The sequence below is a fragment of the Argiope bruennichi genome, chromosome 4, assembly GCF_947563725.1.
Source record: "Argiope bruennichi chromosome 4, qqArgBrue1.1, whole genome shotgun sequence".
NCBI lineage: Eukaryota > Metazoa > Arthropoda > Arachnida > Araneae > Araneidae > Argiope > Argiope bruennichi.
The window spans coordinates 9,902,260-9,929,620 of record NC_079154.1 but is presented as its reverse complement, the minus strand read 5'-3'; the positions used below and the strand labels follow the sequence as shown (position 1 = coordinate 9,929,620).

Below are 27,361 nucleotides of genomic sequence, written 5' to 3'. Positions count from 1 at the left end.
TGTGGGAGAAAAAATAGATTGTAGTAGTTATAAAAACTTCGTTAACTTTTATAAATAAAAAGCAAAATTCAGTGGGCACAAAAGGTTAAAAAAAAGAACAAAAAAAATTCTAATCTAATTTTATGGTTTCTTCTCGCGAACAGGCGAGGACAGTCCACGGGAAGTAACGGTTTTTACGACATTTCGCAAAAGGCGAATCGTCTGCGGTAAAAGGCCAATCAGGAAGCTCAATTAGCCGTGAAATGAGCTTCGCCGATTGCCCCCGGATCTTTGGGTCCCAGTCTAGAAAACACCACCAGAACTGAAAAAACGAAGGACAAAAAAAAAAGGAGTTGAAAAAACACATAGAAAGAAATGGCGCTAATTCAGGACAAAGAATCGAATAAGGATAAAAGAATCGGATTCTGGAATTGGACAGTCTCGCATTTTATTTGAAAATAAATTTCGTCTGGTAATTGTTTGGAAGGAATGTTAATTGTTGTTTTGGTATTCTAGAATTGTGATCTGAAAAGATTTGACTTCAGAATGAGGTCTGGAATCGCCCCCTGATGAATTTGAATCAAGTTTATTCGTAGTTTTGTTACTCCCACATTCATTTGAAGTCGAATGGAGTGTTTCCTAACTATGTAAAATCAATTTATTTTCATTGAAAACTAAATATGAAGCGGCTACCTGACTAATGATTATTTCTGAAAATAAAATAAAAAGTTAATCCAATGAAACTCTTTTCTTGATTAAGAATAAAAATGCTTCATATATTTGTTAATCGTTCCTCATGATGGCTGTAAAAATATTTATTTCAAGCACTAATAATGTTATTTATATTACTCCTACATTCTTACCAGAGCTTCATTTACTACTTTCAAAACAGTTTGTATGTTTTAGAGGAAAATTTTTTTTAAATGGCTGAAAATATCTCCTAGAATTATTCAAGTTCTAGTTTCTTGGATTTTGGGGTCATTTTGGTATTTACGTATTAACCGTATGCCTGCGATTAATCGTTAAAAATCATTCGCTCTTTGGATTGTTCGTAACTAATTTCACCAAAGAATGCGGTTAATATACAAGTATACCATTTCTTATGATAAATAATAGTCCTGATCAGAACGTTAGCTAGATCTAAAATTGACTTCGAATTTGTCCTGTGGAAATCTGACAAATGTTTCAGCAATAATGGCTCGATTTTATTCCGCTTCATTTTGTAACATAGTTGTGATGATTTCATCTTATTAGCTTATGATTTGTGAGCATTGATTCTATGACAACTCATGGCAGCTAGAAGTACAAATAATCTTAAAGTTGTCTGGTAGTGTTTTGATAACGATATCTGAAACAACTGTTCAACATTATTCCCTGATGTTCTTTAGCTTACTCATTGATGGTATGCTTATGCTCATGGAAATAATTCTGTTTTCGCTCATTAGACTAAATAAAATTTAATACGATTTTATTACGATTTTTTTCTATAAGATTGAATGAATCTAGTAAAGAAATTGGTATTATCATAGAATGAATTGTTTCTCTCTATCATTATAATAAAACGAATGGTTTCTCTTTATCATTCTAATAGAACGAATCGTTTCTTTTTATCATTTAATAGAAGGAATCATTTCTTTTTATCATTACAATTAGAAGGAATTATTTCTCTTTATCATTATAATAGAAAGAATTGTTTCTCTTTAGCATTATAATGGAATGATTTATTTCTCTTAATCATTATAATAGAATGAATTATTATCATATTTTAATGCTTGTTATTAACGATTTTGTCTATAAAATTTGATGAACCATGTAAAGAATTTAGTATTATAATAGAAATAATCGTTTCTCTTTATCATTCTAATAGAATGAATAATTTAATTTCAGCATTATAATAGAATGAACTATTTCTCTTTATAACTCTAATAAAACGAATTGTTTCTCTTTATCATAATCATCGAGTGAATTATTTCTCTTTATCTTTATAATAGAAGTATTTTTTTTCTTTTTATCATTACAATAGAATGAATTATTTCTCATAATCATTATAATAGAATAAACATATGAACAAACCAAATTAGGAGCGAGTAATTTATCTTGTAAAAGTATTTGTATTTTTTTACGGCAGAAAAGGCCATCACATCACCGACATATAACGAAATTCAGTTAAATGTTGGAAAATATGCATAATTTAGTTTCTCATATGGCTATCACGTCACAAGTGTTGAATCCATTATGTCGCTTCGAATTCCTCTCATAGAATATTACGCTTTCAATTTTATATTAGCAGTTCTTCCACGAGTCTCTATAAACTTGCAGATGCTTTATTGGCTCATAAAATTTACAGATGATTGTTCATACATTTCATTTTGATGACGTTTCGTTTTGGAATTTATAAAACATTAAATCAAACTGCGTCACAAGCGTTTTTAATATTTAACTCAAAATTCTCTTTTCTGGATTTCTGACATTTCCACGATTTTTTTCTTTTTAGATTTTAGAGACGGAGACATCTCTAAGTTTCTTAAATAATAAACAAAATGGCAAAACAAATTCAAATAAGTCGATTCTCCGCTGTTATCAGGGGAAAAAAATTTTTAGAGTCACTGACTTTCATTTCAAATTTTCACCTAATCAAAAATGTCGTATAAAATTAGATTTCCTAGGCACAAATTTAGCTGGATGAAGTAATGTATTCCATATTTTAAATGATAATTATCTTTCGTTTTGCCTTGGAAAAAATGTCTTTAAAGCAATTCCAAGATTAAATTCGATTTTAAACTTCTTTCAAATGATATTCCACATTCTTCTATCGCGTCTATTCAAAGATAATATATGCAATGCATGTTTCGCAGTCGCTGTCAGTTCCTATTATTTCTTTGCAAAGAAATGTCTTGGAAAACATGTAATTTAAATAAAGCCTTCCGTAACAAGGAGTAATATTTCTCAAAAAGAATCTAATCTCAAGTCCTTCTCCCACATTTTATATCAGTTTAATAAGATTGTACTTAATATTTGCTCTTGGTTCACCAAAATTTTTAGAAAATAAGAAATTTGTTTTTCTGCTAAAAATGAAAAATTCCTTCTTGTCTCAGAAACAGAATCCAATTTCATTCTTCGAGTCAAAGCCATTTCTTTTTCTTCCCCTTTTCATTTCATTTCGTCTTCTCTAATTTCATCCTTTTATGCGGCGCTTTAATCCTGTAGGATATGCAGCAGGTATATCTTCTTACATGAGAACATTCGAACTTGGTTAGCATCGCGAAATCTAATCTGCAGAACTCGTTTTGACACGTGCCCTGAGTTCTTTGTGCTTTGCATTTTGTCGAGTGTTTTTGAGTTGAGTTGTCGAATGTCTTCGGCTGAAAAGTGTTTATATGATATATATTTTTATGGCTTGCACAAGATCTCGTAGTTAAATTAAACATGAACAAAGGAATTTGTTTTGATCGTGTCTTAGCTCATAAATTTGAGCTAGATAAAGATTGTTTACTGCGCTGTAGTACAGTTTAATCAAATTAAAAATTTACAACAAACGAGTGTTTAGCTACAATTTTAGCTACAGTGGATATAAGTTACTATCCTATGTCTATATTTATAGTTTATATTTTTATTTAATGATTATACGGGACCAATAAATTGAATGAAAAGTATCCTTTCCGCATTCATCCATTTTAAATATTCAAAACTGTAATATAATCTTCAAAAGTTTAAACTCTTTGTTTAAACAAATATTCACATTATAAACTTTACAATGTTTGAAAAAGGACCTTTTTTGGAGTTTTGTCTTCTGTACGTCTACGCAGACAGTAAAAAGAAAGAAATTTATTATGTGGTCTTAATATCAATTCTTTGGGTCTGTCTACGCAAAAGTAGAATAAGACAAATCTATGAGAGTTGTTATGTTGATTTGATTCAAGGAAGGTAGAACACTTATCATAAGTTACGCCTCATTTGGTCAAGTGGAAGAGATTTAAAATTGTGCACTTATTTTTCTTCACATAAATACGAATCTAAAACCGAAACACACCATATTCTGAACTCATATAAAACTCATATAAAAAATCATACTGAACTCGTACAAAAAAAACAAGGAGAAAAATATTCTCACTAATTTCTTTGAGCTTAAGGTATTTTTTTCATTAACATATTAAGTAATATATGCATTAATATTTTTTAATGAATTTGCTAGATTAGCAACTGAAGTCTTTGTATTATAGTTCCTTTACCATAATATTGCCAAAAGCTAATAAAGACATGGTTAAATAGACATAGAAATTGTTAATGCAAACATTTTAATGAGTGCACTGAAATTGTTTTATTGAGACGCCAGCTGATATGAACATTGAGAAGAAAGATGCCACCTATCGATCGGATCTCTTCTTTCAAAGTTAAACAGCACTTATATTTGGGTATATTTATTCTTCAACTAGTGGGCGTTAAGGAAGGAGGGGAGAGGTATACATACTCATAGAAAAGCTCTGAATGCAGCTCATGGAGGTAAAACGTTAGTACTTTTATGTCCTTTTTTACTTTCTCCTTTACGTTGTATGGAGAAAGTTTAGTAATCTTTGAAAATATTCAAACTCAAGATTTTGACGAAATTCTACGTTTTAGAGCTCCCTGATTTCGAAAAACACATTTTTAGAAAGTATCCGTCTGTCTGTCTATGACAAAAATAACTCGAAACCGCTTTGAACCAAACGATTGAAATTTGGTTTATGGTCTATTTGCAGATTTCTTTCAAATTTTGAGTAAAATCTGTTCTCAACGTTCTGTCTGTCAGGTTGTTCAAATATAAGTTAATACGATAGTATATAACGAAGAGAGCTAGATAGATGAAATTCGATTTATGGATTTAACATCTATAGTGTAAAGACCTTTCCAATCTTGAGTTAAATCCAACTACGGGTTGATTGTCTGTCAATCTATACTTTCAGAAAGATGATGTGGTGAATAGCTTATAAGCCAGTTAACAGCTCTGAATCCCGAGCAATTGCTTTTGTATCGTGGTCATGTTATTGAACTGCGAACCACAAGGTCCCAAGTTCTATTCCCGCACATCACAATCCGCCACAATGTAAACACTGTAGCTGAGTAACGCAATAACAAATATATCAAATTTGGGATAGGACTTTTTGACTGCAAGTGTAGTTTTGTGTCAAATTTTTGTTTCAATCTGTAGAACAAACGGTTCATAAACACAAATTCGATTTTTGTAAACTATTAACAGCATGGCAGGGATTAATCATCAAAAAAGTCGCCAATGATGACGCGGTAGGTTCAATAAAAATGCTAAATTCACGTCAAAAGTTAATATTTTGTAACTATCGCACACCAGTGACATTCAAGGCGTTCTCTGGCATGACAAGTTTATTAAAATGTATGCGAAAAATTTCGGGATGACCATACTCACCGGTTTAAAGTCATATATTATATATGATAAAATAATAAAATGCTCTGATCATCATTTACCAGTTGCTAAGCCACTAATGATGAGTGGGGGCAAAAAAGTCTTTTTATTCCTTTGGCACTTCTTATCCTGGCTACGGTGTATGGTTAGGAATATATTTACCCTCAATGCCAGTGTTTGGGCAAGGGAGAGCGTGAGTGCAATATCTGTGTACTTATTGTTTATTAACAAAGTCAGAAGTCGATGAACGATACCGATGAGTGGAGAAAGGACAGATAAATACTACGCCCTAGGACTTCCTGACTCTTCCTACTTTAGTATTTTCTAAACCAAGCTTAATAATCATCAGATCAGTATTTTGGGCTGATATCTACTTGTAATAAAATTTTAAACAATGGCTACAGAACATAGGTTGGTGAATGCTTTCCGAAATCTAACGGAGTCATCAAAAGGTTTGGCTGAGATCATACCCAGGAATATTTAACAAGACAAAATGATACATTAAACAGAGCTTCCTCTCTCTTTCTTAACAGAACTTAAGTTGCTACCGACGATCGAATATGCATACTTAACAGAATATAAATCCATGAAAACCACTAAAGTGAAGCTATCTTTGAATTTCATCACATCCATTTCAAAGATAGTGAAATAATAAATAGATGGAGATATCACTGCGTTTGAATAACACGTTCTGTCTCGCGTGCAGTTGAAATCTCTATAAAAGTGTTTTATGGTTTTCCTTATCATAATGTTGCCACAGACATTTCAATTGTTCACCTTTGAAATTTACAATGTTTTTAATTGAGTTCTCAAACCCTTTGATTCCTTATATTTTGTAACCTTTCAGTTTCTTATCTTGATTTATGAAAGAATGGTTTTTCGTTCCGTTGAAGGATTTTATCTTGATATGAGAGTTATCTCGTGATGCGTTTGATGTCACATGTTTCAGTTTAGCTATGGTCCACTGGCTTATATTTATAAGCTGGACAGTAAAAATTTTAAAATTGTTTTTTAACTTAATTGACGTCAATGCGTGTTTTTTCTTAGACTCAATGAACGAATTTTTTAAATCCAACCTCCTTGTAACTCGCGTAATAAGTTTCATTATTAACAGAAACCGTACTTAACAAAATGAATGTATATCACATTTAAATTAAATCCTTCTAGATAATAGAAAATCCGCACTGTATTAAGCTAATTAAATCATTGTATCTAAAAACTTCAATATCTAAATGCCACTTACTGGAATATAAATTTTTATAATTCACTCCATCGTCACCTTTTTTTTTTCTATTTTTTTTTTAAATTTTACTCTAATTGCAAATATTTTGCAATTATTAGAACAAATGAACTATTGAATATAATCGGAGAAAAATATTTCTTGAAGAATTAAAAATCTGTTTATTATTCTATTATTTGTCAGATTATCTTTTTAAAATATGAGAAATAATATTTAATATATTATTTTTCAATATAACAAATAATATTATGTTAATAATATTATTCGTTCAAATAATGTTGTTAATATAACATTCATGTTATTTTTCAGATGTTTTACATATTTATTTATTCATTAACCAAATAAAATTATTCCATGATTTTTAAAATTTTTGTGTATTGCATGAAGCTCATTTCTAGAAATGATAGATTTTTTATTGTAGAAAATACAAAAGAATTTCAGTATACATCGAATTTCTGAATTCATGATAGTATGTTCTTAGAAGAAATGTACAAAACTATTTTTGTTATATATTATGAGGCTCCAATTATATTATGTATTAGCTTATATTTATTATATTATGATGATATAATAAATTATTACTAAATCATCATGATTATTATAATAATCATATAATAGATGATAATCATAAAGAATGACTATTTCAGCTTGCAAGTAAGAATGTAATGCAAACTTTATGGAATGAAATTCAAACTACTTACACATTACGACTCACAATGCATATAAGAATAAAGAATCAAACTATTTTTTGTTATCTGCATTAATAACTTTTATGTTATCTGCATTTCCATATATAGAAATTTCAAATGGCGGTTTTTTTTTTTTCGTTTTACAGATAGAGTACGTTACGTAGTGTCTCTCAAACTGACCAATCCTAAAGTTCACAACATTCTGACGGACAGAAAGAAAATGGACACATTTAAAAAAGAAATGGAACATGCGGTAAGTAGCAAGCTTTTGTGAAAAGTGTGTAAACTTTCTTTTATTCAATATCCATGAGGTCAGTTCTAATGTGATTTGTGTGTATATTTTCAGCTTTTTCTGCTATTCAAAGGCCGTCTGGAAGTTATTGAAAATATCACTGTCCTAGAAGTCTGGTGAGTAGATGATTGTTTATATTCTTTTTTTTTAATTATTCTTCTTTTATATCAAATAGGACAGTTTTAAAGATTAACATGGACTAAATAAATATGATCAAAGTGCAAGAGATAGAAATACCAATATTGCGCGGTTTATTTTAACGTGTAACTTTTTTCGCAAAATATTACAGAGCCAGTTCCATTGCTGTATTGTTTTAAAACTAATAATTGCATTTAAATAGTCTGTTGTGCAATGGATTTACTTCAATTTTACATGGCAAACCACGCACAGTTAGGAACGGTATATAGAAGTCAATCAGAAATCCTGTATTTAGTTCTCGATTTCAGAACTGCATGCATTGTGTGATCAATAAATATTAAAGTGTGAATATTATTGATTGTCATGTGAACCGGAGCTTCAAGTTAATACTTGAGATTAAAATAGGTCTTACATCTTATTCAGTTTGCTTCTTTGTAAGAGGTTCAAAGGAAATGGACCTTGAGGACTTGACCAACACTGATGTTATGATTGGAGAAAAGTCACCAAGAGAAGGTCCGGTCTTGGAAACTGAGCATCTTAGTGGTAACTGAGGTTCAAACCTGTCTTATCTCAAATTATTGGGGCCAGGTTGCTTCTTTTAAAACCTTTAGGGAAATATAGATATTTATATCTTTTTTTGGAGGGAGGGTGACTTTTGACAGCCAACCAAATCATAGCAAGGACTTCGATAATAAGGGGACGCCAAAAACATATATACATACATATATATAATCTTAGTATAATTTAAATCTTGATTAATTTCCCATTTTTTTATCCAACATTAGCCCATCTTACTTTACTCTAAAATTTTCTCTTTTTTCCTGATCCAAATCTCACTTTTTTTTAAATTTAATTTTAAGACGAGCTCTAAAAATTTGCTGAGTTAGAGCTTCCCACACTCCGAGTGAAGGGATAAAACACCTAAGCCCTTTTTTTTAAAGATACCTAAGATTCCCCTTCCTAAATCGACACATGTCAAAGAATACCTATCAGAATCTGTTAGTAAAAGCCCTAAAGAAAAAATTTCAAATTCTTTGCTCTTGTTTTCTAGTGCGAAAGGAAACGTTCCTCTTTTGTCCTAGCACAAATCATATCTTACGATAGAAAAATAAATTGGAGTGAAATTCCCAATTTGTCTTAAAACCTATGCCTGCTATTCTTTAAGATTTGAAAGATAGAATTATTAGAGCTGAGAATTCAATGACGATGGATCAGTTGAATCAGCTTTGGCAAGAAATGAATTTTCGATTCGACGTTTGTCCCACAAAAAATAGACCTCCTTCTGAATTCATAGAATAAAACTTTGAACTTTCCACTATCCAGTATTGTGCTGTATGTGTTTCTATTTACTCTCATCCATTAAAAATAAATATTTGAAATCTACTTCTTCTTTTTGAATAGATTCATTCATTTCGAAGCATTGACAACAAATTAAACTATGTTGAATATCAATCAATAGACTGCATCATAAATAAGATTGTTTGGTCTTGGTGTTGATCTAGTAAGGATCGCGGTGGCCTGGTAGTAAGATCTCGGCTTCGGAACCGGAGGGCTTCAAGTTCGAAACCCGATTGCAATGACGAAATGTCGTGTAAGTGGGTCTGGTACACGTTATATTCGTTGTAGTCAAACGTCCTCCCGCTGGTTGGAGAGGGGGTGCTAGCTCAGATGTCGTTCCCGTCATCCAACCACGGCTCAAAATGACGAGGTCCATCCCAAAATAGGCCAAGTGTTGCTTTTAAAAGGGACGTTAATATAATTAAAACAAGGAAAACTAAAAAAGCTGATATAGTAATAGAATCATGTTTTTCCTGTAATAATACCTGTTTAAATGTCATGCAACCTGCCTCACATAGATTAATTCCATTACATTTCTTTCTCTTTTTTTTTTATTAAAAGCTAATTTTAGTCAGTTTATTGAATCATCTATCTCTAAATTTTTCCATTTCTATTTTCTATATCACTAGAATAAAATCTATTAATTTGCTCGTCATTTGGGAATTAAGTTTAAGAGAATATTTTAAAAAGTTTCTCAATGGCTAAGCCGATAATTTTGTGATTTATATTAATTGCAAATGCCGAATCATACCGTTAATTTAACTAAATGGAACACTTTATTTTAAATGCCTCGATAAAATTAACTTTAATACCATTTTGAATCGTTTCAGCTGCACAAGCCAACAAACAATTCAAATCAAGCGTCATTTACGCTCAAATTAAGTTTTATTTTAAGAAAAATTAACTAAATTCCTTTGAGCCCTTAAACATAAATATCTCTCTTAGCGAAATGAATCTTTTTTTCGCTTAATTACAGTTTTAAATTTTAACGGCAACATTAAAACATTAATCGGATCGTTTCATTCCTTTAATGTAAAAGTACCATGATTCTTCGTGTGACAAATACAATAGGCTATAAAGTAGAAGCGAAAACTACACGTTATGTTACAAGTTAATTTTGCGTGAAACATGTCAAATGTTCGTGTCGGTGATTAATAAAATTCCAGAAACAGTTCAAAGCCGTCAGATGCAGAATGCAAGTAGAATTAAATGCCTGCTTTTCAAAAGGCATGTTCGACTTCCGTGCGAAGTTTCAAAATGGCACATCAACTGAATTTCAATCAACACAATACTCTAAAACACTTTGAAATTCTGCTATGTAATTGTATTCGATAATCTGTTTGTTTATGTCGGATAAAAAGGTAGTTGGTCGACTGAAAGGTGCTTACAATTTTGTATATTTTATTTTATTTTAGTACTGCAAATGGTTGTCCTTGTTCATGTTAAATGCATCCCTAGTGTATTCTGAAAGGTTTAAATGGTTCCGAATTCATCTAAAAATGAATCAACTTACAAAAGTAGGAATTTAGCTGAAATTAAATAAAGCACTTCATTAAAACAGCTATTTTATATAAAGTACAGTGTGTCCATTTAATAGTTGTTTAAATGTTGTAATAAAATCATTCGTATGTGATTTCCTTAAGCATTTAAACAAATTAAGGTTCAAAACTTTATATAAATGTAAAACAATCCGTTACTTTATGGTTCATGATATGTATAACAAAAGTGATGCATAGCAATCGTCCAAAAATTAGAAATGAAGATCACGAATCTCCACATTGCCACGTTGACTTCAAAAAATATATGTTTGAAATTATGGCTCTTTGTATGAATTTGAATGTTTAGCTATTTCACTAACAATTAAGCAAATTGTGAATCAAAATTTTATATAAGCGTAAATCTTTCAGTTATTCTATCGATATGATGTATAAACGTAAAATAGTCAGTAAAACAATCGAATAAACGTAAAACAATCAGTTACTTTACAGTATTGATATGGATAACAAAAGTAAAATATAAAAACCGTCAAAAAATTCGAATTGGAGATCTTCACGAATCTCCACATTGACCATGTTGGTTTGAAAATATATATTTTAGGAATTATGTCTGTCTGTGAACAAGATAATTCAAAAATCCCCAGAACAAAAACAGATGAAATTTGTTTCTTTTTGGAATTGGCGAATTTACTAACAAGTGAACAAATTATGCATCAAAACTTTATATACACATAAAACAACCATTTACTTTATCATATGCGATGTGTAACAAAGAAAAAGCACAATAATCGTCAAAAACTTCAAACTGGAGGTTTTCGGGAATCCCCACGTTGACTACAAAAAATATATGTTTGAAATTATGGCTCTTTGTATGAATTTGAATGTTTAGCTATTTCACTAACAATTGAGCAAATTGTGAATCAAAATTTTATATAAACGTAAATCTTTCAGTTATTCTATCGATATGATGTATAAACGTAAAATAGTCAGTAAAACAATCGAATAAACGTAAAACAATCAGTTACTTTACAGTTATTGATATGGATAACAAAAGTAAAATATAAAAACCGTCAAAACATTCGAATTGGAGATCTTCACGAATCTCCACATTGACCATGTTGATTTAAAAATAAATATTTTAGGAATTATGTCTGTCTGTAAACAAGATAATTCCCAGAACAAAAAAAGATGAAATTTGTTTCTTTTTGGAATTGGCGATTTCACTAACAAGTGAACAAATTATGCATCAAAACTTTACATACACATAAAACAATCATTAACTTTATCATATGCGATGTGTAACAAAGGAAAAGTACAGTAATCGTCAAAAACAACAAACTGGAGGCGTTGTCCCAGGCACAAGATGGATGAAATTTGGCATGCTGTCTTTGCGCCAAATTTGTTGATTTTTTTTTTTTTTTTTTTTTTCAAATTTTGAACAAATTTAATTCTCAAGAAATTTGTCCATCTCAGAAAAAGTAAATTCGATAACGACAAAACGTACACAACTCAATTAATAAAATTTCGTACACAATTTTAGAATCTAAAATATAGATTCCTATCAAATGTTGAGCGAAATCTATCAAGAATGGACCGTTTATCTGTTTATCTGCTTATATAATCGCATGCATTTGAATAACTGTGTTCAATAAATCGAACAACGTCAAAAGCCGTAGACTTAAATAAATGAAATTTGGATTAAGTTTAGTTTAATTATTAACGTCCCATTTTAAAGCAAAAATAGGACGGACCTCGTCATTTTGAACCGTGGTCAGATGACGAGAACGACATATGAGCTGGAAACCCCCTCACCAAACTTCCACGCCACAGCAATTAAATTTAGAATGCGATTTCTTACTAAAATGCTAGTTTTGACTAAAATTTTGGTTTCCATGGGTCCACAATAGGAGGACGAAAAACTGTACTCTTCTCACTACATTGCAAAGCATAAGACGCTTGTATGCTGGATTTAGAAAATAAAAATATGAGCACTAGGGGCATTTATGTCCTCGTCCAAAGCTCATAATTTTTAAACGGGAATATAAACCCTTCATTAGGGAATGTGTTAGGAAAAGTTTCAGGAAATCCATCCTCACACCCTCCTAGTGAATCTTCGAAGCTGTATTTATTTATAGAAAGAAGTTATGTAAAGGTAATAGTTAAAATTTCATTAATTATAACTAATTCATTTTTGTGTAAAAATCAAATTTTGCAATTCTTTTTATAAGTTTTACTTATAGTTTTTTTTAAACTTTTATTTTAATATAGACATCAAAATTTACTCACACATATCAAATACAGCATATAAAACCTTTTTAACTTCTAAAATAGATTTTATTTAAATTGACCTCTATCTATAAATATCAAAGACGATGCATCATAATTTATCCTATTCGAAGTTCGCAGTTTAAGCTTTTGTTGAATTCCATCATCATTATAAATCGATTTATTGAACATAGTTATTCAAAACTCTTTTATTCTGGCGCTACTTTGAATTTTTTGATGATTAAAAACTTACACCATTTTTGAAAGCATATCTTTACATTGTACTTCAGTCATCATTTATTAAAAAGTAACCCGGTTATAAATTAAAGATGAATTATTGATAATAATCATTTGGTGATAATGGTAAATTTGCATACACTTTTCATAATAAACGGATGGATAAAAAGTGTATAATGGGAACTAAATAATTCAATTTGCGCCAAAGTCACGATGAAAACGAAGATAAATTACTCAAGGAGTGCCTTCTTAGTGAAAGCTTGATTATTTGAACAAACTTTTCGAAAATGGATCGTTTATTTCAAAATGTAAATTTAATTTCGAAACAGCGAAAATAAAAAATGATTCTTAATTACATTTGCGGATAAATGTTGACTTTTTTTCTTTTATTTAAAAAATTGAATTAAGTAATCATAATCGGAAAGCATATTTCTATACCGCTTTGTGGATTTAATGCTAAAACTAGAACATTGTTTAAAAAGTATCTAAATTGAATTATGCAAAACTTTTTTTACAATACTAATACGAAAAATAAGTTAATCTATTCCTTTGAAAAAATTTTGCAATTCCATTTGACCAAACGATTTTAATCTTGTTAAAGTTGCAGTTATTAAAGTAAAACCTTTTTAAACATTCGATCATTTTTGTGTCTTTACCTTTTGTGTTCTGATGCAAAAGATTATCGATATATTTGTTTTTAGTTTAAAAAGAACGCGAAGATTTTCATTTTTATTTCTGCTTTTGCTGCTTTTGTTATTAATTTCCATCTTTATTTTTTGTGAATAATGCTTTATCGTTATTCAAATTCTGATTTTGAATCATCAAAAATATTAGATAACTGTTTTTTTCTTCAGGGAATTGTCTTTTTGAAAAGCTTGACTCTATTCTCGCTTCTTTATTTATCAAATCAATAAAATTCTTATCAAAAATCTTAGGTGCGAAAAATTATAAGTTATTTAAATCAAAAAATATATTTTATTTTTTTTTCTGTATCATCTGCAATCCTAAAAAATAATTTAAATGCAGATTAATAATGACGAAGGGTTGGGATTTTTTTAGAATTAAGCACAAGGAGGCTGTAAAATGTTTTAATTTTATATGTTTTTCAAATAAGGGGGAAAATACATTCCTGAGTTTTCTGAAACTCATCGGAAACTAGAAAAACGACATGATTCATGAGCTTTCCAAAACAATTCATTACCAATGTCCTTTTCAAATCTTCCGAGTTTTTTACTGAGATGCTCCAGTGATTACCTGAATTATGATAATAGGTTTTTAAATATAGCATCTATTGAAATAATAATAAGCCAAACACAACGTAAAAACAAGCGTTTCTTAATCTTCTCCTTCATTTATTAGTATATTCTGTGGTGTGATATTTTCTTAATATGAAATAACCATTTTTTTATCCTTCACAAAAATGGGTCATGCTATTCATTTTGATATTTCGCATGGTAGAAATTGAACTTGATGTTATCGAAAAATATTCATATTTCTTTCAAAATATTTTTTGAAATAACATTTTTATTTATTTGTATTGTTGATTCATGCGAGCACTTTCTGTTGATTTCTGATTATCAAAAAATTCTTTCATAAATGAGCGATTTACTCGAAGCTGGTATATTTCATTATTCTGTTTCTCTTGCTGTTAAACATATTCATTCATTAATCCCAAATGAAATTGGAATGAAAATTGAAAGCATTGATTAGCTATTATAGACAATTCTTCACTTTATCTATTTCTTTTTTTAGATGTATTATTTAAAATAGTATTCATGATGACGTATTCATAATTACCACTTGCTTTTATTCTTAATAAAAGAATTAATTTTTTTAATTCAAATATTATTTTTGATACTATAACATTAATCATCTTGGAAAACTTCATTAAATAAAACAAATATGTATAATGATATTCAATTTTCTTTAATAAAATTTAAATTTGGCATTGATTTTTATTTGTGATTAATCTTTTAGGCTATTAAATTGAAAGTTTTAATTTATATAGTACATTACAATTACAGAATTTTATTTACATTTCTTTTGTATCTTGCCTATTAATTGTTAATTTCTTCAAATCGGTTGGTATATATTAAGTTTCGACATTCTCTTTCGATATTTCTTTTTTTATATATATTTACCATCCTGTTATAATACTTTTAAAATCCACCGCATATATAGAATGCTCAAAATTTGGAACAATCTTTTTAAATTAATTCTCATATTTCTTCAAAACAGAAAGTTAATCTAAATAAATTTCTATATCCATCTTATGTTATACTTTGTGCTGATTCTAATCCCACTTGATATAATATATCTAGTCAAGTTTATGAGCCAACATTTATGATTAAAGGGAAGATTTACATTTTCTGCTGGGAACAATTAGAACATCAACAATTCCTTTGAAGAAAAATCTGGCTTAACTCTAATATATGAGGGAGAGTGTTTTTACATGGAAATTGCTGGAAACCTGACCCACCTTTGGGTTTTACTTATGAGAAAACCAGCAAAACGTCTAGCAGCTCATCCGACAAATGAATAATTCGCTTGTTTTAACAGAATAAATTTTCCTATTTCGATCTTAACCATCTTTATCCTATATTTCCACCCTTTCTATAGTATTTCACATAACCAAAGAAGAGGGGTTAGCTCTTATTGTTTGTACATGGAATTCGTTGGGAAACTGATCCGCATTCGGGTTTTTTTTTAAAGGAAATTAGCAAATAGTGAACCACGGTTTCTTCTTCATTTTTTTAAAAATACTGTTTGAAAAGTTTCCTATAGATTAAAGAAGTTAGAGTAGATTTAATTAATGGAGATGAATTGGTTAAGTAAATGTTATAGTAATAATTTTTATATCAAATTTGTTTTTGTTATTTTCAATATGAAATTTAATGGACATAATTAATTATCCACTAAAAATTTAAACAATAATATTTTATTCTACCATGAAAGATAATTCTTCCATAATCATCTAAAAGTATAAAGCGCCAAATATGTATTAATAAAATATTACACACAAAGTTATAACGAGAGCTATAGTTTCTGTATATGTCAACATTATGGAGCGTCAAAAAAAATTTCAAAACTTGTAATTAATAGCGTTTTTTATTCTAAAACTTGTGATACAATTTTTAAAAATGAACTTCTAAGCACACAAAAAAATGAGAATACTGTGAATTATTCAAATTTCATATAGACGCAGAAATTTCAGCTATGCAAACGTTTTTTTCAGTATTAAATCATTTCGCAAAGCTCTAGTCCTTTGAAAAAAATGAGGCGTACCTTCCGTTAGATCTGAAAATCGCTCAATTTCTTTTGTCTTTTCAAATATATAGGCGCATTTTTTTCATTTAATTTAATCTCCAGCTTCAACGGGAATGAATCGTTAAATAACGAAAGCTTTTTTTTTCCCTTGCTGTCAATACGCATGTCCACTAAGCCTCCGATTTATATCTTCCATTCCCGAAATGCAAATTGTTCTCGGTTTTTATTCCATTCTTTAGTTGAATACCCTCCTCTCTTCGGCCATTCATTTAGAATACTACCCCTTTAATTCCTTACAATCACCCACCCCATACCCTATCCCCAATTTCAAGTGATAAATTTAGCCTTTCTCTCTAGGCAAGTCTTTATTTTTTTAAATTCTACTTTTCAGAACGATTAAACAAAATGGTCAACAATAAAAAAAAAAAAAAAATCGTTTTATCGTTAAGAGCGGCGACGAAGACATGTGGTGGAGGCGACTGTGGCGCCACCTTCTGGAGGGAAGTAGCCCGCCAGACCCATTGTTCACCCTGCCCTCTACTACTTGCACTCCCATCGGAAACAAATTGCTCCAAAATCGGAACTTTCCAGGAATTTAAAAGTGGAATGTTTTGAAACGGAAGAAATCTGGAAAAGAATTCAGGAACATCTGTTCGATTTTTATGTTCGGAAATGGATAAGAAGTGTGATTCGCTAATGGTGTCTGGCGATGGTCGAATCGATTCAAATAACCCGAACCTCCGCGCCACCCCATCCCAAACACCCTCACTTCGGTGGGGAGTGCATTCCCAACCACCTGAAGTAGAAGGATTACCAAAAATGTCACTCTCATTAGCATACCTTTAATTCTTCCCGTTTTGCTTAAAGTTGTTTCGAAAGAAATGGTCTGTTGATTGAGTGATTACGGCAGACGATTTAGAGGGATTTTCAAAATAATCCACGGCCATTTAAAGAGAGTGTCTACTTTCAGACTTTATCAGATCTTTTCTGATAATTGTTGTTTTTCAGCCTTATTTCTGAAGCTCACGAATGATTCAGTGTTATCTCTTTTAAGAAACACAAAATCAAAGAAAATAACGGTCACAAAATTTAACTTTAAAAATTGTATTTAAAATGGGGGATTAAAACTGAAAAAAAAACAGTAAAATGATCATTTATTCTGAAAGATTCTTTATTCTATAAGAAATAATTCTAATGAGAATTTAAGAGAAATAATTGTCATTTCTTTTTACCATTCTTGTAAGTGAAAAATAACATAAAAATTTTTTTAAAATGGCGACGATCCACTAAGTTTCTGTTTTTTAAGTAAAATAATTGCATAAAGATTGGGAAATATCTTCTTTTTCTAATTGTTTAACCATGATAAGAAAAAATCAGATTCTAGAAAATATGAAACGTTGCAGAAAATGATTCATCACCATAAATGGAGTTCAGTACAAGTCAAAAATGAATCTATGGGGCAAAATGTTTTATAAATTCAAAAAATATTTATTTATTATATTTGGTCATTTTATTTATTTATTAAAATAAAATAAAATAGACAAAAACGGGAGTTCTCTGAAAAACAAAATCTCTTTTATCATTTTCATTACTTTGATTTTTTTTTTTTTTTTTTTTTACTGTTCTATCAAGTGAGTGAAAATAACAATAAGCAATTGTATCATTTTTTATGTGTAATTCGTTAAATGAATGATAATAAATGATTTTAATACTACGATTTGATATGGCTTTTGGCAGGTATAATTAAAGAACATGAATCGGAAGAAAACAGTTATGGGTTCTAATGTCTGAATGTGCTCTTGATTAGCATTATTAAAGCAGCAGATTTATTAGCAGATTTTCTAATTTTCCAAATCGAAACACAAATGCAGATCTATTCCCTCTGAAAGTCAAGTAGAAAGGCAACTTACCCTCATGCATTGGAACTAATTTAGACACTCATCTCATGTGATAACAACATTGCTATGACCAGGTTAAAATCGCACATTTCGTTGATCACGAGTCCTTGACTGCGTTATATAGACAAAGCTCTATTGGAACAGCAGTAATGCCTTCATTGCTTATAATATATATATATATAAATAAACAACCAATATCCAAATAAACTTATTTTGTCCCCTTGGTTTTTAGTATACTTTATTTTAGTAAATTTTTATGATAATAAAGAAAAGTCCTTCTATTTTCGTAAGTTGTAGATATAGTCAAACTTTACTTAACGAGTTTCTCTCAGAATGAGTGATTTTGCATAAGGAACAAAACAAACTGCAAAAGATTGACTCCCTTAGCGAGCGATGTTTCGCAGAACGAGTGACGAGGTGACATCGTGACATTACATGTCGGATTGACTTGTGTACTGTGTTGAAAGTTTGTTTTCAGTGAGCCATTTTATCTATATGGAAGGGATTTGCGTTGTCGACCACCATTCCGATTGGGTTTAGCATGTGACCTCAATCGACAAGATTGTGTGTCTGGCCAAAATTATTTGGCTAGAAGTAAATAATAACTGCATTGGTGATCTGGTAGAAGAACATCGCCAGAACTAAAGAAAATCTTATGGAGCTGCATTTTGTGCCACAGTAAAAAGCTGCGGAGGAGATTTTGTCAGGAAGAAAAAGGAAAGAGAAAGAAAAAAAAAACTTCTAATGAAATAAGAGAGGTGCTGAAAGCTTGGCAAATTATTGCATCGTGTATTGAGAAGCACTGCCTTGCTATAAAACAGTAGTTATGCATTCTACAAATTAATAAAAATAATAAATGATAATAAAATTTTATAATGATGATAATGTTGTGCCTCATTTCCGCCAAATTTTGAAACGTAGTCTAAGTCAAAGGTCTTTAGACGATTTTCTTGTCAAAAAAGCATAGATTAATAATCTTAAATTTCATTATATATAAATTTGTTTGATATTTTTCAAGGTGAAATGCAATGTCTTACTTTATATAAATTCCTACGGAAAAATTTGTTTCTCTTAGCGAATGTTTCGCATTGCAAATGAGATTGGGGAACGAATATTCTCTTTAAGTGAGGTTCCACTGTATTAACCCATTACACTCGGAGGGTGACCATTCAAGAAGGTGCATCCATTTGACGTTTAATTTATTTCTTTAATTTTGATTGTTAAAAAAACATCTTCAGACAATTCAACTTAAAACAATTATATACATTTATATTAAGTGAATAATTAGGCATCGAATTACTTTCCCGACAGCAAAGGGTTAATACGTTCTGTAAATAAATAAATTGTATGTATTAGATTTTCTATTATTGATTATTCCCGATTATTAAATAATTGGTATATATTTATTTCTTAGTAAAAAAAATTAATAAATGGTTATTTTATAAAATTGAAATTAACAACTACTCAGTCAAATTCGAATTTATCGTCAAAGTAATTATAACTTAAATTACTTTAATAGGAAATATTTCAGTAAATTAATTAGTTTAAATATCTACAAATGAATGATTTCGACTGTACATCTCGTTTAATCTCTAATCCATTCCTACATTTTGCTCTAATGATGGCCGGGTCTTTCGTTTACTTCATCCAACTTTCACTTCTCTTCAACTCTTCCTACCTGCTTAATTTTAAATCCATAATTATGCCTCACATCATTAAGAAAGGCTTTACTTCCCCAATTTAGGTTTAAAATACTTCTTTTCTTACAGAACACGGTTAAGGCACCATCTCCAAGGCTTTGGATTATAGGGTACCTGAAAGATTTCACACACCTTTAATTAGTTTGAAATTTTCGAGAATATTGAGATTGAAATTTTATTCGGCTTAAAATGAACCTTTTTTTCCTCTTTTTAACTGTCAAATGGAAATTCACGGTTGGCATCAATGAATGGAGCATTATTTATGAAATAAATGAAGCAATGTTCTTGAAGTGAATTTTGCTCTAGAACTTTTAGCACTTGGGATATTTGTTTGAAAGAAAAAGGAAATCGGTATTACTGCATTACTCTTTAGTGAATAAATTTCTTTTATTTTATGTAGTTTATCATCATTTAGGAGCTATACACCTTATTTATTATCTTTGAAAAGTTATGCATTGAATTTTAAAATCAACTTTTCTCGATTATTAAGAGAAGATAAACTTTTGGCAACATTGGATTTTAGACGATTCTTATTTACTTTGACATGTTTATAAACTTTCAATGTTTATAATGTTTTAATAATTAGCATCGGTCTGGAAAAAGACATCAGATAGCCAATTTGTTAATTAATGAGGGAACGTTTTAAAAAAGAGAAGGAACTATCTCATAAGAACACGTCAAGAAGTCGAAATCTTTCTCGGATTGAATGCAAACATAGACTGCGGAAAATATGATAATAAATGCCTACAGGTTAAGAAAGCAGAAATGATACTCGAAAATGATTTACTATGTTTACATGAAGATCAGATAAACTTTAGAGTTTCAAATTTCTGCTTTGCGAGATCGTTTCGTAGGTTTCAAGTAATGCGATGCTTTCATCTCAATTCTTATTTATTCCCTTGGATATATTTTGAAATAATTTGTAGATATTTTTGAATTTGCTTTATTTTGAAATTTTCTTCCGTTTTTCATGGTTAAGATATGCGCTGATTATTAATAATAGCAGTTTCTCTCATCAAATATTAAGAAGAGGTTTTAAAGCAAATAAGTCAATGTGGATGACTTCTTTGCTTTAAACCCTTTTCTATATATATATTTCATCAGAGCAAGCTCGCTTTACTGTAATATATTACGTAAATTTTAAATTACAGCACTAAATATAATCCATTTCAATTAATTACAATATTCGAAAATTGAGTTAAGCCTCGGTATATTTTTAGTCCTTATTAACACGTTGAATGCCATGGGGGACACCGACGATTGGCACTGAGTTAGTTCGCCGCGCCACAGCGATTTACGGTAATCCAAAAAAATCAAGATGATAATCTTGATTTCTTAAAATGTTCCTTAATTATTTTTTGTGCATTTATAACCTGGCTCTGATGAACTGGCGAGTGCGACATAAAATAAACACATAATTAAGTTAAATTTTAAATTGTTTTAAATTTTTCAATTTTATCATCGTTATTGAAATGGTGTGTAGAAATGAATGCAATATAGAACTGCAAACATAGCAAATAATTTCATTTCAACTCCATAGGGGCTACCGGCGATTTCAGTAAAATGGATGCATTAAGACTCATTACTCAAATTAACTTATCTGTTGTAATTAATATTTCACCAAAATATTCATTGCATAATAAGAAATTCTTTTTGGCAAGATGGGTATGCCATATGTAGTTAGAGTGGTATACAACGTGTTAATTCGCAAGCACTCGCTTATGAGCGTGTCACAAATTTTGTGATGTAAGTGTTCATTTGTAATTACATTACCCGCAAGTATTTTGGATAATAATGAACTAGCTTATTGTTTTCAGATATTACTTATTTATTGATCGATGAAATTCAAATTCGAAATTATTGTTATCTCATAATTAATTTAAATAAATTATTTATAAGAAATTATTATAATATTTATAACAATGATTTTATAACAAAATTAGTTATGCTTAGCTCATTACAGAAAAGTGTGCTTTTAAAAATTTCATTTTATTAAATTTATTTTCACTTCAAGAAAATAAATTGTGTTCCTTGCAAATAAATAATCAACTCATTGGGGATAGTAGGAACGGAAAAAAGTTCCAAAAGCATTTACACATAGAACTGAAATATAAATGTTTTTGTAAGATTTGACAGCGGACTTTGGTGACTCATACAAATTTCCAAACGTTTTCATACGATTCGTGTGTGCTGCACAAAGTCAGTCACGACTTTGGCCAAAATCTGAAATTATTTGCTGGGGAATTATAACTTTATCAAGGAATAGACGTAAGAGTTTCGAGAAGAATATTTTATCTTTTTTTATTTATTTATTGAATATTTTATTCCTATTTTTTATTCATCGAAAAGCATATAAAAACCTATAGAAAGCAACCTCTACTTTTGTATTCAGCGAAATGAGAAAAATTCTTATTCGGACTTCACAAAAAAAATTACTTAAGAATGATTTATTTTGTCCGATTCCATTTTACTTCGAATATAAATCAGTGGCTGTACTTTCGAAAACAGAATTTATATGCGATCGTCAACACGAGATGCACTCTAAAAGAAAGCGCGCCGTCATTTTAAGATTTGGTCAAGAAGTATCATCGGTCCCTTAAAAAAAAAAAAAAGGAGTGACTAACTTTATACCGTCTGGGGTATACCCTAAAAACAACTCCAAAGTCTTGTGTCTCTTCTTTTTTTTTTCTCCTCGGGACTTGAGTGGATAATATATTTATTTGTTTCATCCTTTACACAAGTGTGTATATAAGAATGAAAGATGAATATATATATATATACATAAACCACACTCGATGCAGCACCCAACACTTAGAAGTTCTCCCTCGTTCTTACGTATTTATGTCTTTTCGGCGCTAACTTTTTTTCCTTGGCGAAAAGATGTTGCCTCCTCCGTCTGTAGGGGGCGCTTCACCATTCGCATATATAAGATTCAATAAACAGTGTGATCACGTCCCATGTTTTATGTCAGCTTGTTCTTTTTTATCTGCTAGCCAAGAAAAAAAAAAGGTTCGACCCCTGACATAAAAGGAATCGCACTGACAAAATGTGACTTGGTTTTTATTTAGGGTGAACTATTACGTGACACGGGTTGACCTCTTGAAGCGAAATAAAGTGTTGTGTATGAAAAAAAAAGAAGACCCTGAAAATTTTGTTTTTGAGGAATTTTTCGGTTGTTAATTTTATTTGTTTATGTCACAAGTTCGCGATTTGGTGACTCCTATCGTTTTAATCACCCTTTTTTTGTTAATTGAGGTACTTATAAGTTGATGAAGCCTACAAATTACTTAAAGAAATACATAATTTTTATATTTTTGTTCTACTTCGTTGTAGATTTCAGACTTAAGCTCTTTTTGTCTAAATATTGTTCAAAATAATAAAAATAATTAATAATTATGTTAAAGATTATTTAACAATATGGATTAAAATAACAATAATAAATTTAGGGATTAAAATAACAGTTATATTTCCAATGTCTAGAACTATTGCCTATTCAGCTTTAAGATAACGGCTCTCTATTCTTTCATTTTTGAAACACAAATTTTCCAATTACATTTAATCCCCCCCCCCTCTTGGGCATTTTCTCTTGGAGTTTTGGCGTCTCTCTTCGGAGTAATAAACAAGTTTTTATATTCGATGAATAAATATGCATCGAATTATTTTCCCGAAAACAAAAGATTAAATCTTTAACATCAAAACACTTTTTTATTGCTTTTTGTACTTAATTATGCTGCTCTTGAAAACTCTGAGCAATTTAAATATAAAATGTTGTAAAAGGAAAGTTTAAATAAAAGGGCATGAATGCTTTTATTAAAGGAGATTATCAGTAACACAAGCGACCGGCGAATAGAGGAGCGAATGAATTGAGAAGCAAAATATGAGTAACAATGTTCTAGAGAGGCTTCTCTATATCACTAAAAAGTCCATCCTGTCAGAGAACAGAAGATGTAAAACGAAATCAAGAAACAGACTTCAAACAGAAAGTTTAATCGCGTGCGAAATGAGGTTTAACCACCCCCAGAGAGGCATAGCTATAACTAACAATGGAAATGATTAAATCTTCCAAAGCAGTTATATTAGAAAAATGATCTTAAAACTCAAAAATTACTTTTTTAATGATAACACTTTTTTTCCACGCAATTTTTCTCTTCATTTTAATAATATTTAAAATTCAATTCGATGCGCAATTTATACAAAGTTTCTGGATCTTATGACAATATTAAACACAATCAAAGCATTTAATTGCTTGCTTTTACCAATTATTAACTAAATAAAAGAATTTTCAATATTGTTTTTATTTTTTCATATATACATTTTTTAATTTGTAATAAATTGATATAATTCATTTCATGTTTTACCGACATATAAAACTCTAAGGTGAATTAAAAAAATGCTTTTTAAATTAATTATTTAACGGTCTAAAGAATCAATAATCTGGATGAACAAACGGGTCGCCAGAAGCAGCTAGCTTTTAGGAAATGCATGGGAAGCTTTAAAAAATATGTCCACGAAATTATTATATACTCTGTTTTATGCAATTATAACATTCTTCAGAAATTTACATTTGTGACTATAATATTCTTAGCGAAACAATTCTAGATTTATTTTATACTATTTTGTAGAAAGATCAATTCGAAATTTAAAAAAACACGGCAGTCTGACAGCAAAGCCGCTTCTGTTTTTACCATAAAAGGATAAAGCCTAAATTGCTATACATATATCTGAAACCAAACTGCTTACACACAAAAGCATTTTTAAACTGTTTATTTTGAGAAGAAGAAAAAACTTTTCTATGAGTTAAAATTCTTTACAAAAGTAATCCTGAATATCGACGAGGAAAATAAACAAATCATTTAACCAAGAAATGCATCTCTTTCAAAAATATGGGGAAATAAATTGAAATAAGTCTTTCCAAAAGACACTTGGCTTTTATAAAAAGACACGACTATTTCGCTTTTTTCCCATAAAAAACCGCTAATCTTTTGGAAAATCTAAACATGTTCGGATCTAAAATACAACATCTTGAATCGAATGGTATCTTCATAAATAGAAATATTGGAAAACGCTTATTAAGCAGCGTTCAGACTTAACTCTACCAAAAATGTCTACGAATTTCATTTGCTACTAAAATAGACAGTTAAGTGCGGAGAAAATCCTTAAAATGCGGCATAAAATATTTTTTTTTCTCTGCAAAAAAATTTAAAGAGACGGGAGAAAAAGGAAAAGAATTTATAAGCCTACCAAAAAGTAATTGAAAAAATACGAAAACTCGCATCAATCGTAAAATTTAGTCGGCGATTTTAGATATTATGCTAAGGAACGGTGCTTCATCTTTAAGATAGGGGAAAAGTCTTGATGTTTAATAAAAAGCTCCGAAGAATAGCATTAAAATCTCAGAAAGAAAACGTTATTTAGAAATAAATTTTTAGAAAAGAGAGCATCCAGAAAGAAATATGGCATGTAAAATGGACGGCTATTTTACTGCGTTGGAAATTGCAGGGGAAGCAATATTTCTTCGAGGGGGGGAGAGAATTAAAAAAAGGAGGGGACTAAGAAAAATAATGAGATAATGTAAAGCAGATGTCTTCTTTTGAAGTTTTAGGTCTTACGGTGGAAAATGTTAAGATTATTTTACTGACATAAACATCATTTAAATATTTTACAAGCACGATCAAGGTACATTTTACATTTTCTTGATACGAAACACTTCATATAGGAATCATTTTTTGTATGCATTTTAAAGATAATAATTTTTTTTTTTTAGAAAATATCAAAAAATATATACTTGTTAGATTAACGGTTTCGATTGGAGTTTTATTTGCTGGCATTTAACTAAAATGCAAAGCGAATCACGATAAAATTTCCTTAAGTTTAGTAAGAAAATGTGCAGATACATTTACAAGTAGACTGTTTCAATATAAACAATCGAAAAAAGTAAACGAATTTATCGTCCAAGCCGCCTTTAGCTACTAATTAACTCTTTTTAGCATGAGATTTTTTTGTGAAATAAATCAGGGTCAGAGTGAAATAGATCAAGTTCTAGATTAAACGAAAAATGATTTAAAAAGATCCTAGTATATTTATATAATATAAAGTAATTAAAAAAACAGTATGATGGAAATATCCATCATCCTGCAAATTTGCACGTTAAGCTCAGTACGAATTCTTCAATGTCGCTCTCTTCTAAATATCTCCACTCATTATCGCTGTTATTGATTAAAAAACAAATCTCGGATTGATTGTAAAAAAAGATATTAAAGAAATCGCACGTTTCTTCTAAACACAACAAACAGAGGAATGACAAGTTCAAACCCGCTATAATAATTGTAACATTTTTTTATTTTTTTTTACAGCTACGTTTCTTATTGCGCAATAACTATGCAAAAAGTTGCCGCAACAACCAATTTATAGTATTTTGAGTATAATTTTTTGTTCACTAAATCTTATGATGTAAATTTCCATCATCATGCAAAGAAGGGTAAATTCATTCAGATTATTGACTTTTAAGCTGATAAATATTAATGTTGAATGCATTATATTTTTTTGAAAAACTTGTTATTTTATAAAAGCGGAAAACATGAATTTAATTGAATAAGTCAAAAAAAATTTAACTCTTACCACTTAAAAGTATATATACTATAAATTAAAGGCGAAAATGAAAATCCTACTTCGGTGGAGCTGCTCAAATGAGGATAAATTATTATGATGGCAACTAAGAAATTTAAATAATTTAAATTTTAATTCTACTAAATATTGTACATCACTTTGTACCGCAATTGTAAACTTCAAAATAAACCATACAATTTCAAGTTATCAAGAGTTTTCTTACTTTTTTATTGAATATATTATACATAAGTAAATTAAAAAATTTTAAAAATAATATTTATATGAATTATTGAAGAAGCAAAATACTAATGCATTGAATTAAATAAATTCAGAAATAATAACATAGTTTTACACACATTTTAGAGTTGAAATGGAGAGCTAAACTGAAACTAACAAATTTAAATTTGCCAATTTTATTGCATACTCAATTTTTTTTTCTATCAACACTAAATCAGCTCTCTGTCTCTGATTAATTAAATCATAAAACTAAATTATTAAATTTAATTTAATTTCATTCTTGTCATTTTATGTTTAAATAATAATTAACACTAATATGGGATATTTTTCTTTCAATATTTTAATGCTTATTATTTCAAAATAACTTTGAATTAATTATTCCACAGTTAAAATAACCTACTCATTGTTCATTTAGCATTTTAAAAATTATACCACTACAAATATTACAATGTATAACAATGTTACAATAGAACAATGTAAAGTCGACGAACAGTTACTTAGGACCTTTTAATTTTTCTTTTGTGTTTCAAATCATGAAGTTTTCCGTTAAAGTATTTGCTTTCCCT

General features: G+C 29.6%; 1 protein-coding gene across 2 annotated transcripts in view; it reads left to right on the top strand.

Moving 5' to 3' along the window:
* Positions 1–27,361, top strand: part of LOC129965565 (uncharacterized) — a 240,866-nt gene that overhangs the window by 136,889 nt on the left and 76,616 nt on the right. For both annotated transcript variants that reach the window (XM_056079567.1, XM_056079568.1), the window contains exons 4-5: positions 7,468–7,574; positions 7,668–7,729. In XM_056079567.1, coding sequence (XP_055935542.1) covers positions 7,468–7,574; positions 7,668–7,729 — 169 coding nt within the window. The remainder of the gene's footprint in view (positions 1–7,467; positions 7,575–7,667; positions 7,730–27,361) is intronic.